The 14,995-nt window shown below is 33.7% G+C and overlaps 1 protein-coding gene across 2 annotated transcripts in view; it reads left to right on the top strand.

The window, feature by feature from the left end:
* LOC109860036 overlaps positions 1-14,995 on the top strand; it is a 48,135-nt gene that overhangs the window by 12,772 nt on the left and 20,368 nt on the right. For both annotated transcript variants that reach the window (XM_020438875.1, XM_020438876.1), the window contains exons 9-11: positions 2,959-3,656; positions 5,228-5,605; positions 5,696-5,919. In XM_020438875.1, the coding sequence (XP_020294464.1) occupies positions 2,959-3,656; positions 5,228-5,605; positions 5,696-5,919 (1,300 nt within the window). The remainder of the gene's footprint in view (positions 1-2,958; positions 3,657-5,227; positions 5,606-5,695; positions 5,920-14,995) is intronic.

Below are 14,995 nucleotides of genomic sequence, written 5' to 3'. Positions count from 1 at the left end.
GAATCGCCAAAAGCTGCAGATTCTGCTCGGTTTCTGTTGCCAATCTGCCGTTAGAGTGTGCGTGCGCAGATTTTGTTCGGTTTCTGCCGACAATCATGTTAGCAGATCTTGCTCGGTTTCTGCAGCCAATCTGCTGTCAGATTTTTTGAGCAAGATCTGCTCGATTTTTGGCACCAATTTGTAGACTTAATCAATAATAACAACTTCTGTATCAGATTTGTAACCTTTTTGTTGACAACAGGTGATAGCAGACACTTGCATGATCTGCTTTTGACAGACTTGGCTATCTGGGTAAGTACTTAGAATTAGTTAATAATCATGGAAAAAAAGTTAAGGCGTAATCTTACTATGGACATAATTATGTTATTGTATATTGTTTTTCAAAAATATAATAACATACAAAAGTTTATGTGCTACTTTTTGATATCACTTCTTTTGTAAAATAAGTTTTTAGAGAAAGAATATTTTTAGTATATTGTTACGCCCGCGGAGGCGAGACGGCACTATCGCCGGCCACTGAAATTCACGAGCACGTTCGCGGCGAACGAAGAAGCGCGGTCTCTCTCTCAAAGCACTTTATTAACACTCAGAATACAAACAATATGAAAATACAAATTGTATCAGGACGAATCGTCGAGGCGCGACGTGACAGCTTTCCGTTGCGATTCTTTTTCAACAAACTCGCGAGTCGCCCGGCAACAAACAGTCGCGCCGAGCGCGTGCCGTTCACGCGGCTCCCGCGACACATACGCGGTGACCGCCGTGTAACAATATAATAACGGAAAAAAAGTTAAAATGTAGTCTTACTATCGACACAAGTATGTTATTGTAAATTGTATTTCTATTCTTTATTGTTTTCTATTGTATATTGTTTTTCAATATAATAACGTACAAACATTTACTTGGTGCTACTTTTTGATATCACTTCTTTTGTAAAACAGGTTTTTAGAGAAAAAATGTTTTGTAGTATATAAATTTTGTAAACCAGCTTTTATAGAGAAATAATTTTTTGTATAAAATAAAAACTGACTTAATTTTTTTTGTATAAATAAAAAATAATAATGAAAAAGTTTAAGTTAGATTCATTAGAACAGTTTGACTAAGATTCTTAATTTAAATACAACACGTGTTGTGAGTGTACTTACCTTATTTACCTTTTGCGCCTGTTCTTACCTTTTTTTGAAAAGGTAAATTTTTTGAGATATCACACATTTTTTAGTATATACGTTATAGTTTAAAAAGTACATCATCAAGTTTCACAACAGTTTACAAAAGTTATATCCCCCGAGAAAAAATGCGATCTTTATTCCACTATGCACCGTGTCGCGAAACAACACGTCGCGAGAAACTTTGTCGGAACGATCGGTACTGTCGGAGATATTGCCGGAGTCTGATTTTTTTGCAAACCCGTTTTCTAAATTAATTTTCTACTTTATAAATTTAAAGTATATAGTTTGTATTTACTGCATGCCACGTTTCAAAGTTTTTTTTTAAAAAAGTTATATCGAAGGTGTTACCGGCGCGAAACCACTACGCCGCGAGGAATATTGTCGGAGTGATCGGTATACTATCGGAGGTGTTGCCGGCGCGAATAACGCGAAACAACTACTGTGCCTCTGGATTTTTTCTTTCTTTTTCTAACTCACACTTTCTGTCTTTCTTTTTTTTTTTTTTTTTTTAACGCGCTCATATATGTATGTCATCTGTTAAGCAGGCATACGAACATGCACACAATTTGGTCGCACGACGACGATGACAACGACGACGTTTCTGAAACGTAAATTTTTCATTTCGAAACTTTATCGTCGCATATCTCCAAATCAGAAGCACAAACAAAAATAACGCGACAATACTTTTTAAAAAATGTTTTTGTCTGAAGCCATTGAAACTAAAATAAAATTGATCGGTTCTGTCGTTATTGAAATATTGCTCCGTGCAGAGATGCCAGTTTGCAGACGCTAGCAACATGCAGCAGCAAGTGGAGGGGATACGCACACAAACAAGCAGCCACTCGCCGAAGCACTGAGCGCACACGTACATGGCTGTGTGCGTTTCGTCTGTGTATCCTCTCTACTTGCTGAGCATGCTGCTAGCGTCCGCAAACTGGCATCTCTGGCTCCGTGAAGATCTTCCCACTTCTCAATCACGTAAATTTCGCGTATAGCAAGGGTTCCTTGTTCCGTTTGAGCTCGACTTGGTTGCGCGTGAACTTGGCGCGAATTACTATCATGTCTCTTAGATTTGTCCGCGTCATGCCCCAACATGCTTCTACTCGCTCCAACGCGCTCTAACAGCAAAATCGGTAGTTCAAAATCGGTAGTTTTTTTTTATTGAATAAGTTTATTAAAAAAGTTTTAAAGTTTTATTAAAGTTTCATTGAAAAAAAGCGCGTTGGAGCGGATAGGAGCATGTTGACGCATGCGACGCGAACACACTTTTTGATATCACTTCTTTTGTGTGAAACAGATTTTTAGAAAAAGAATGTTTTGTACTATATAATATTTTGTAAACCAGGTTTTATACAAAAAGAATTTTTAGTATATAAAATAAAAACTGGCTTAATTTTTTTTGTATAAATACAAAATAATAATGAAAAACAGTTTGAGTTAGATTCATTAGGACTGTTTGACTAAGATTCTTAATTTAAATACAACATGCGTTGCGCGTGTTGGTTTCTGCGCGCTAGAACGGGGAAGAAAAAGAGGGGGGAGAGAGAGAGAGAGAGAGAGAGAGAGAGAGAGAGAGAGGNGAGAGAGAGAGAGAGAGAGAGAGAGAGAGAGAGAGAGGAAGAGGGAGGGAGAGAGAGAGAGGGGGGAGGGAGAAGGAGAGGGAGAGGGAGAGAGAGATCATAAAAGTTAAATCTGTATTAACGGTGGATTTGCCTATATGTAATCTCGATGATATTTTAAAACTATTTATTTGACGAGTAATATTTGTAACATTCTTTGTCACATGTAGATCTGTCGGTAATTGTAATAGAGGACCAGAGAATTATATCACTATAGAAGAATTTATACTGTCACAACAAGATGAAAATCAGCGACAAAGTACAATAACCACGTCTACACCTTCATCGCATATGTTATTTACCGATTTTAGCGATCATGCGCACGTACAACACAGAAATCTAAATGATGATACAATGTATAACGAGCAAATAAAACATTTACGCGATACATTTTCGAGAAGCGATATATATAAAAGTGATGAACTATTGTGCAATAGCATCTACTCGAGAGATATAAATGCATGCATGCATACTCATCAAATCAGTGAATCAGATAATTTTGTTACTGTACCATTTGAAAGCAAAGAGAATAGTGTAAGTGATAAATTTTACAAATGTAAAATGATCAAAAGACACTCGGAAGATAATAAGAAAAAAATATCGGATTCCTCCAATTGTCAGATGAGAAAAGCACAGGAATTTGCTAATACTCAACACAAAAAGTATGATAAATCGATTTATCCAAGATATGCAATAAATCATAATCAACAAGATTCTCCAAGTCATAATAGCAACATATTAGATTATAAACACAATATGCATATATCTCTCGATCACGACAGCTGTCAGATATCTAATTATCGTCCATCAAGAGATTTCACTTTGGAGGATTTCAAGCCAGTAGCAAAACAACTTACTGAACCTGAGGGTATTATTATTGTTTTAAATAATATAAAATCATAACTTTTTAGTGTATTAACCCTTCAGTGCCAGATCTAAAAAAATGATCTACGAGTTGTCCGGATCTGCGAAATCTACGCAACTTTAAAATCGAATATATCCGTAAAAAATCAATACGTTTTCAATTTTGTTTTATTGAATCGAAAGTTTGAACGATTCTGCGTCGATTAAAACGAAACAGATTGAAAAAATCTTCAGTTGTTTCAAAGATATAAACGTTTAAAAAACAATCTGCCAATTTTTTTGAAAAAAGGCTTTTTGTGTAAACATTTATAATTTGTTTTGTAATTAAGATTTTTACAAAATTCCACCGTCGTTTTGTAGGGAATTGTTTGTATTTTTAAGGATAAGAAAAAGTGTCTTCTAAAAATTGCAAAATTAAAAACTAACCTATTCTCGCAATGGGTCTTTTTAAAGTTGTTTTTTGAAAAATACATTTTTTTTGCGCTCAACTTTGACATGCAATATTTGAGGAATGAATCAATATTTGGACATTTCTTTAAATAGAAAGTTTAAACGATTCTGCGTTGATAAAAAAAAAATTTTAATCTCTAGTAGTTTCAAAGAAACGGTGGAAACGTTTCTGCGCGCAATGACCTAATAAATCGCTATAAATGTACATATATTTTGATAAAATTATAAAAGAACAGCACTTATTTAACACATTAGAAATGCTCAAACTGAAAAAAAATTTTACTTTTCGAAATGCCAACGTTCTGTCCAGACCTGGGTTTCTCAAATCTTTTTGCATTTCAAAATTCAAACTTCGCAAAGCTATTAACCCAGCAAACAATTTCTGACTGCGCAGACCTTGGCAGAAGGTTAGAAACTGTTTGCAGAAACGCTACAATACGGAAACATACATTGATGCTGCCAAAGCTGTTAGCACACAGAGACAAAAGACGCAACAACTCTGTTTGCAATATACATGAGAGTATTGCGGCCAACACAATTCTATATATATCAGTGAAATTGACAACAAATAGATGGTCAATAACAAGCAGCTCTGCTTTTAGCAATACTAAACAGTGACCAAACAGTCCGCAAAACCGTAACAGTATCTGTTTATGAAAAACGGTCCCACCAGACGATGACCAAACCTGTTCGGGATTTAATGCGTCACTTTGACTTTGCTTTTCTAGTGGCAGATCTGTTATGATTTTGGTTTCATTTTGACATCTTGCATGTTTGTCAAACATGGTCACCAAACCATATTCTAAAGAGGACACAAATAGACATGGATTTAATTTACAAATGTCGCTGGCAGTTGGCGACAAAATCGCGACATCCCACAACTCAAGTGTTTGCTGGATAAGTGAATGACACTGTCAACGACGTCTGCCATTGTTTAAGGCCCTAAATTTTTTTTTATGTCTTTCAGGTTTCGCGCTAAACTAACACCTAATAGAGACGCCGGTTTAAAACTTTGGAATTGATCTGAGAGATCCATATCTGGCACTGAAGGATTAACTTTAGTAGTGATTATTATTCATTATTTGTCAAGAGAGTTATTTGACATATTTTTTAATAATTTTACAGGCTATTCTGGATCTAGTAATAATTTTGTAAATCAAGTATTATCAGAAACACAGCACACAAAGAATAATAATATATCGATTAATCGAAAAGGAAGTTTTAATTTCACGTATCGTTATGATTTTAATTCTTCTGATAAACATTCAGACAAGAAAAACTCAAATTATGATGGTACGAATCGCCTAAAAAATGTCGCGCAGTATCAACCACCACCTATACCGACATCACCTTTCGAACAAGAAGGAATGAGAGCTGCGTTTGAAATGCATTTAGATAGAGGCGATCAAGTACAAAAATCAAGTCGTCTGAAAAGTTCGTTTGGCACTAAACAAAAACCCACTATTTTGAATCTTTCCAAGAATACTTCGAAAACTGTACTCGGCAAGCACATTTAGTATAATATAATATAAATATTAAACATATTTTGTGTATGATTCTTGCAAACTAATTTTATTTCATCATTGTAAACAGAATCGCCAAACTTGCATAGAGCGCAGTCTCGAGATAAGACTTGCTTTAATCAATCGCAACATCAATTGTCTACACGTTCTGGCAGTCGAAGTTCTGGTGAATCAGTCAGCGGAATCAGTCAGTCTCGCAGTTTCACTCACAGTCAATCTCTTAGTCAAAGTTTCAGTTCGGTCAGTTCAGTTAGTGAGTGGAATTCGGACACGTCACCGCTTAACATATCAAAGGTGCCGTATTTCATATACATACATATTTCATAGTATAGAGAAATAATAAAGAAGTATGAGTAAACCTACCGGATTTTGGCCCCAGCGATGGAACTTTTTTTATGCATGTTTTCTTATGTTTTTGGATGTGCTGAATTCAGAAAAAGCAAAATTAAAAAGATGCTCCGATGGGAAAGTATTGAAAATCGCATTTAAGGTAGCTCTTAGTCTGATCCGAGATCAACTATATGTATATAACTAGTCCCGTATGTGCGTGCGTGCGTGTCACAACAGAGACACACACACACAGTTTCTGACATTCCGTTAAATCGCGCGCGCGCACATATGCACACACACATACACTAGTTATTTACACGTCGTTGATCTTAGATTAGACTAAGATCGGGACTACTTTAAATACAATTTTCAATACTTTCCTATCGGAGCATCTTTTTAATTTTGTTTTTTCTAAATTCAGTACATCCAAAGACATAAGAAAACATGCATAAAAAAGATTCCATCGTTGGGGCCAAAATCCGGTAGGTTTATTCATACTTTTTGTTATAAAGAGAGAGATAAAAAAATAGCCCATTTTTGGTCCCTCAATTTTAGAACTAAATTACGTGTCAACTGATATCTTAAAATAAAATATCAATCACAGAAAATTTTTAAGTTGAGGCTATTACTAATTTAAGAAATATGTACAATCAAAGTAGTAAAAATTTATTAAAGCGTCACCCTGCCTGTTTAAGGAAATTAAATAGCACGTTTTTGTTGAGGATCGATTTACAAAACAACTTTCGACATCATACTAAACAAAAAGATGGAAGCAAAAACAGACAGAAACAGTCAGAGAGAGATACAAATAGAAGCACAAACAGATATGAACAAATACAGAAATAGCAACTAAAAAAACTTAGATAGTTTTTGTAGAAATTAAACATATATGTAGATGTGGTCCGTTACATTAATTCGTCCATTGTGAACTTTGGAAATCTGACTTCAAATTCGTTATCAGTAGCCAACAAAACTCCCAGATACAATATTGAAATTGTATTAGACAGACATAAAAATTCGTGTTTCAAAACATATGGAGTGATGCTTTAATAAATGTTGACTACTTTGAGTGTACATATCTCTTAAATTAATAATAGCCTTAACTTGAAGATTTTCTGTGATTGATGTCTTACCATAAAATATTATTTGGCACACAATTCAGTTCCAAAATCGCAAGACCAAAAATGAGCTAAAAAACCACTGATTTTGGTCTCCCTCTTTGCAATATAACGTACATATATAGTGTAATAGCTGTATACTAGTTTGTGAGCAGGTAGAAGTTAGTTATACTGACAAGAGGAGTCCACGATGTGACACCACTCGATTTCAATGAAACTCATTGATATATCTACCCAGCAAACAATTTGGTTGTCAGATGTCGCCAACCGCCACACCAAATCCATATCCATCTGTGTCTTCAGTAGGATATGGTTTTAGTGAGTTTTGGTGACCATGTTGCGCTTTTTGTGTCTGTGTGTCAACAGCTTCGGCAGCACACAAAGCATGTTTCCGTATTGTAGCGTTTCTGCACACAGTTTCTGTTGCCAGGTCTGCGCAGTTAGAAATTGTTTGCTGGGTATGTATCGATAGATCACTATGCTACATACAGAAACGTAAACAGATAAAACGCACTATTCATGTATTCGCGAGTGAATTGAAAAATTCTCGAGTGCTATAAGCTCGTTCTACAATAAGTCGCTGTCGGACGTTGGGCGCAAGCGTATCGAGTTGACTCGTGTCATCGAAAACTGTCGTAAGTCGAGTGGTCAGCAACACACTTGCGTCTGACGTCCGACAGCGACATACGACTTTATTGTAGAACAGGCTATATGAACACGAATAGAGCGCGTAGCGCAGCGGTAGCGTGCTAGACTCGTAACGTCGACGTTGCTGATTCGAATTTTGATGAGGTTTTCTTTTTTTCTTTTCTTCCAAATACAATTGCTTTTTACAATACAATTCAATTAATGCAATGCAATTAATGCCCAAAATAAATAAATATAATAATTAATAGATTAGTGATACATTAATTGTGTGTGATAGATTAATTGAATTGATAAAATAATAGATCACTAATTGCGTTTATAAGCAACAATAACAGCGGATCAGTGCCATACACAACAAATAAATGTAAAACGTCTTTTATTGGAGGATGAAAGTGATGTAGATGAAATAATATATATAAAGGGTGTCCCAGAATTGGTGTAATATCTCTCGTAGGCAGATAAAAAGAGTAAATCTGAATCAAAAAGTCCTATACCATTTTGCAAGATTCGGAATAGTTACATGAAAACAATCAAAGCAGTAATTCAAACGACATTGTGTACATTGTATAAACGCTGCATTTGTTTAATTACGTGGATCTTTTAGAATATCTAGCGACAGGATTTTCCACTTGCTTAAAAAATATAACGGTCAACAAATGTTATAAAGAAATGTGTCTTTACAAAACACGTTTCACATTTGTTTATTGTATATAGCACTGATTTATCCGCTGTTATTAAACACTGTTTATAAACATACTCAGTAACCTATATTAATCTATCAATAATCTATTAATTATATTTATTTTGGGTATTAATTGCATTGTGTATTGTAAAAAGCAATTGTATATAGAAGAGAAGAAAAAAGAAAATCTCATTAAGACTCGAACCAGCAACGTCGACGCTTCAAATCTAACACGCTGCTGCTACGCGTCGTTTGGTTGAACGCTCTATTTTATATGTTTATGTATATAGTACTCGAGAATTTTGATTTCAATTTACTCGCGAATGCTTGAGTAGTGCGTCATATTCGTTTACCCTGTAATGGCCTAGTGATCTATCGATACAATGAGTTTCATTGGTATCACATTGTGCACTCTCCTTGTGAGTCAAAAAGATTTTTATTATTTTACGAAATTCGCAATAATTAACAAGATATTAATTACACCGCTCAACTCACTTTTTGGGACCTAAACAAACAATATTTTTTGATAGGTTTTTAATTGATAAAAACAAACTCGGCGGCGAAATTGGTCTACCACGTTAAGTTTCCGAGAATATTGAAGTTAAATGTGCAAACTTGGCATTTTTAACCATATTTACAATTTTTTGCGATCAAATTAAATTTTTGTGTAATTTTATTTACGCCATATTAAATGCTATCTTTTATGTATACTGTGAATGTAAATTTATTACGATACGATTTTTTTTGTAATTAACATATTATAAATATTATAAATTATTAATTTAAATATAGATAATATTTTTACTAGACAAAAACGTAGTTACGCATGTTAACATTCTAAATATACTATGAAATTGTTTATTTCTTACTATTGTAATTCAAACTTACATTTTATACATTTATAAATAGTAACAATCATTATCTATAATGCATCATGTTTACTGATTTATAATATAGTAATTTATATAATATATGAAGAAAATCGTACCGTAATAAATAAACTTACCTTTCTAAAAAAAGGTAAAAAAGTGCGCCAAGTACACGCACAACACGTAATACTTTAAATTAAAATTCTAAACTCAAACTAGTATTTATTAAAAAATGTATTTTATTTTTACTATAAAACATCTCCTTTTTCTACAAAACCTACGTTACAAAAGAAGTGATATGAAAAAGTAGCACCAAGTACACTTGTGTACTTACATATATTTAAAGAAATTATTAAAAACATTATAAAAAAATAAAAAGTATAAAATTATTATATATGTATCAATAGTTAGACTTTGCCTTTTATGAAAAGTCGAAATATAAAAAATAATTAAGGCAAAAAAACTTGGCGTAGCTGCACCTCAGTTAGTGAATAAAATGTGTTTGTCATGAACGTGTGCATGAATCTGATGATAAGTAATCAGTAATGTTTTATTAAACACTATCTTTTCTGAAGCATTACTGTTATACATAATAGGTACTTGTGTTTTACTGTTGGAGTATTAATAAATTTTGTAATTCTCATATTCTTTAGCATATTTAAACGAAGTATTATATACTCCAAGTCAATTATAACGAAGTTTTTGTTTTCATGTACACATAGACTTAATCGTCAAGGTAAAAATAAAAGATTTATTTTATATAAATATTTCCAGAGAAATAGCATTGTTCTCTCTAAACCAGACGAGGAAAAGTGAAAATCTTATCAAGTTTGCATTTGCTTAATGTAAGAATTTTACTTTTAGTGCAATGCTGATTGGTTTAGTTTTCATAGTTACATATGTGACATAAAATAAATTGAAAATAGCTCGCACGTGCACAGAAACATGTCTGCTATAGTTTTAGTGCAGCCACGCCAAGTTTTTTTGCCTTAATTATTTTTTATATTTCGACTTTTCACAAAAGACAAAGTCTAACTATTGATACATATATAATAATTTTATACTTTTTATTTTTTTATAATGTTTTTATAATAATTTCTTTAAATATATGTAAGTACACAAGTGTACTTGGTGCTACTTTTTCGTATCACTTCTTTTGTAACGTAGGTTTTGTAGAAAAAGGAGATGTTTTATAGTAAAAATAAAATACATTTTTTNATAAATACTAGTTTGAGTTTAGAATTTTAATTTAAAGTATTACGTGTTGTGCGTGTACTTGGCGCACTTTTTAACAATATACGCATATTTTACACATTACGTAGCAACTTTTACTATTTAATAATTTTCATTCTATTTCTTTTTTTCACATGATTTTCGCAAACATTATACTCGCGGCTAAACAAAACTACAATTTTAATAAAATTGCAGAACCGAGAAACAAATACTATTACTTATTGTTAGACAATATGACGAATTTGAAATGTGTAGAATCGAATAAATCACAACCAGCCCTGCTACGCGTGAACTTGTTTTTCCGACTGACATCTCGGACGTTTCAAATGCATTTTTTACGTATTGCGTAGTAAAATTTATCGTTTTATTGTTTATTCACAATTGTTATCACAATTATTATCACAAAACTTCGACTGCGTTAAAATATGTCCAATACAAGCGTATCTTTGTCAAAATGATGTTTGCAATTACTCTCGTTGCGCTCTCTCTCTCCCTCTCTCTCTTTCTCTCTCTCTCTTTCTCGCTTTCTCGCTCTTTTTTTCTCTCTCTTTCTCGTTTTCTCTTTCTCTCTTTCTCGTTCTGTTCTACTCTCTTTAATTCTCACTCATTCTCTCTCCTAGTTTCTCTCTTATTTTCTCTTACTCTCTTTTTTTGTCATTCTCTCTCACTTTTTCTTTTTCTTCTCATACATTTTCTTATACAAGAGAACAGATTTCTTTTTTATCACGCGTCGTGTAAACGTATGTATATTGCCATCTATTGGATACCACATTTAAACGGACATTTCCCCACCACTGGGCCGGACGAATTTTCCCACCACTTGCCAGAAAAGGTGAAAAATAAGAGGTCAAAACGTTTTGTGTAAACAGCTTCGAAAACAAGACTTGGACGAGAAAAACACATTAATACTTTTCTTTTCTGCTTGTTTACCTGAATCGATTGAGAGTAGAATGAAGCCGATCAGTTCACTCAGTATTAAGATATATATTGCTGATTGAATTATCCCCCACTCCTAAAATTCCTCACTTTCGCGTATATAGATGCACAGTGTGTCTTGCACAGTTCGTGAGCACTGCGTGCGCTTGAACTTGGCGCGAGGCACTGCCGTGCCTCTTGAGAAATTCATAATATAGATAAAACTAATACTTTAACGTGTCGTAAATAAAATTTTAAAACAAAATTTAGTTTGATCGCAAAAAAATAATAAATATGGCCTAAAACGGCCCAATTTTAGCATATTTAGCATCAATTTTCTTGGAAACCTGATTTCGCTGGCGGTCGTTTTCAGAGTTTAAAAATTCATCGAAAAATACTTTGTTTATTCAGGTCTCAAAAACGACCTATTTTTGCATACCTGTTACACTGTTCAACACATTTTTGGGATCTGAATAAAGAAAGTGTTTTTTAATGGATTTTTGGTCGCTGAAAAAATAAATCTGGCGAAAATAGCTGGTAAATATTTACAAAAACGGAGCATCCTCGGAGATCAATGACCTTGACACATGTCAAGGACACCTCCCTGAACAGCAATCAAAAGATTTTAGCCGTTGCTCGTTGTTTGTTAAAGTTATAAACAAAAGAAGTTTCATAAATGATCTTTTATTTTTCAACATCATGTACATTTTGTTTGTGTTGTAAGCGTGTAGATAGGGGGAGCTTTACCCTCGCACGGAGAGTGGCTTTGTCTCTTCCCCTGCACCCTCCTGGGAAAAAAAATGAAGAACGGTTTTTGTTTAATTGTCGCTTCATGTCGAGAGTGTATATGTGGTTTTTCGAGGGGGTGCAGGGAAAGGGGCGAAGCCCATCCTATCTACACGCTTACAACACGAACAAGAACATAAAGAAAGTAGTCTCGTTAACAGGCTTTGTAGCTTTGTAGCTTTGTTTGCATTTCTCTTCTTCTCCTTCTTCTTCGCTTAAATAGTTCTATGCTCCTCGCGAGAGAAGCAAAAGCCAGTCTGTGTTTAAATTTTTTGCAAAACTTACTGCAAAAACTTTAATGAAGGAGATAAAAACCATATTACTCCTGGATCATACACAATAACTGTTGGAAAGCATGTAATAACATTAGTAATTATTTAGATTAGAGGCTTCCTCACCGATTTGAATGAGCTTGAAATATGTTGTCAAGGTCAATATTCCGAACAATTTTTCCTTATACATATGACCGTCGCTCGACTTTAGTTTTAGAGATATTCACAAAAAATTGGATTAGGTATTAAATAATAAGATAACTAATTCTCATATTGAACTTTACTATATTATGCTATCATTATTGGAAGTTGAGAATATTTCAGCCATGATATTAAAAAAACCAATGATTCGGTTATCAAAATCGTTCTTGCGATATATTTTCACCTAATGATATAACAGTAAAAGCAGTAAATATTGTAAACATTTAGAAGAACCATTTACGTACTATATTTGTGTTGTAAGTGTGTAAGCAGGGGAGGCAGCGCCTCCCCCCGCAGGGGAACGGGCTTCGTCTTGCTCCCCTCTCGAAAAAAACTGTACACATTTTCGACAAAAGCAACATTTAATCGGAAGATGACGTTGTTTTTTTGGAGAGGGGAGCAGGGGGAAGGGCGAAGCATCTCTCTCTGCGAGGAGCGCAGGGTTCCCTCTACCTACACGCTTACAACACGGACACAAAGAATACCATGAAAAATGAAGTGTAATTGTAAAATAACTTTAACTGAAGTGTTTTGTGAATATTTCTGAAACTAAAGCCGAGCGGCGGTCATATGTATGTAAAGAAAAGTTGTTTAGAATGTTGACTTTGACAATATATTTCAAGCTCATCAAAATCGGTGAGGAAGCTCCTAATCTACAGCAGAGCCTTCCAACATCACGTGACTGCATAGAAATCTTATGGCGCAAACCGCACGTCGTGCGCGAGTTGAAAAACTCTGATCTACAGTACCCTCTATAAATTTGGAAACACCCTATGTTTTACAGGCAAACAATCGCATAATAGCAATTTGTGAATGTTTTCGGTTTGAATACATTGTAAGACATCGAAATGATGATAAACATTTTTATCTTGGACACTTATAAGCTTGTATATGCAGAAAATATGTCAGACAATCATTTCGTGGCTACAATCATCCTGTTTGCGTTGTAAATACAGAGAAACAATACATTGTTTGAAGTTGTTCAAGTATAGTTTATGTAAAAGTGGTAAACTATTTAAGTCGTAGGTTGATTTCAGACTCCGTAAAACTTGTAAAAGTTACAAGTATTGAAAATAATCGCAAAACAAGTAACAATAGACAAACAATAAACTAGCGCGCGAAATTCACCTCCGAGTTCTTTAATGCCACGAAATGATTGTCCGATAAATTTTTGGCATATACAAGCTTTTAAGTGTTCTAGATAAAAATGTTTATCATTATTTTAGACATGTCTTACAATGTATCTCTTATAGAAATTTATTACTTATAATTACTAAACCCCCCCCCCCCAAATTGAATGAATTACTCAATTACTACTAGCCTATGATCCAGTGATAATTTGGCAAATTACTGAGAATTATTTGATAATTACTGAGGACTTATTACTGATAGTGAATTACTGAATAAATTACTATTAGTGCTCGCATAGAAATTTGTTTGGGATTTATTCAGAAATCAGTTAGATTTTCCCAAAATATATTTGATTCTCCGTAGAAATTTTATATCGATTCCAATTGGAAGTGTAACGCTTTGCAATTTAAAATCTAAAAAAAAAAGATTCTATCTAGAATCCAAGTGGAATTTCTTACTAAAAAAAAAAACAAGTACCAATGGCACATCGCCTTTTGGGAGGGGAAATAATTCGAGATTTCACTCAAATTAATCTTTGGAGGCTCGATTCATCTCGCCGATCGGCCGATAAATTCTGTTGAAAAGAATTAGACCTGAAAAAATCCTAAAAATGATGGTGGGATTCGAATTCGAGACCTCCATATTTGCAGTTCCCTCACTCAGTCTGCGAGACCACTTGTTTCTTAATAAATCGTAATTATTTTTATCTACTTATTCTCAAGCTATCTTACACATTTTATTTTATTTATTTAAATTATTTTATTAAAAATATTGCAATGCAATATACTTGCACCAACAAACAAAAGTATTTCTCTTATTATTCTAAGTGTGTCAGTAATTCTTGTCACAGCTAAATCATTGAGTCACTGATTTATTATAGAGCTTCAGTACTTGTCTAGTAATTTATTCTGCAGTCAAATTACTGAGTCAGTGATTCATCATTGAGTCTGAAAAATGGATCATATAGTTCCATCATTCGGCAAGTAATTCATTACAGGGTCTCTTAGTGATTCTCCAGTAATTCATCACACGGCTCAATTATTGGACTAGTAATCAAGTACATATACTACAATTACTAAACTATTGAAAATTATTGACACGGTAGTAATTAAATTATTAAAAATCACTGCGATTTAATAATTAAATTACAGAGCAACAATAACACAGCCACACAAAAAAAAAAAA

The sequence above is a fragment of the Pseudomyrmex gracilis genome, unplaced genomic scaffold, assembly GCF_002006095.1.
Source record: "Pseudomyrmex gracilis isolate BER0280 unplaced genomic scaffold, ASM200609v1 scaffold_318, whole genome shotgun sequence".
Taxonomy (NCBI): domain Eukaryota; kingdom Metazoa; phylum Arthropoda; class Insecta; order Hymenoptera; family Formicidae; genus Pseudomyrmex; species Pseudomyrmex gracilis.
Note: the sequence above shows the minus strand (reverse complement) of the source record. Positions and strands in the feature narration are given on the sequence as shown.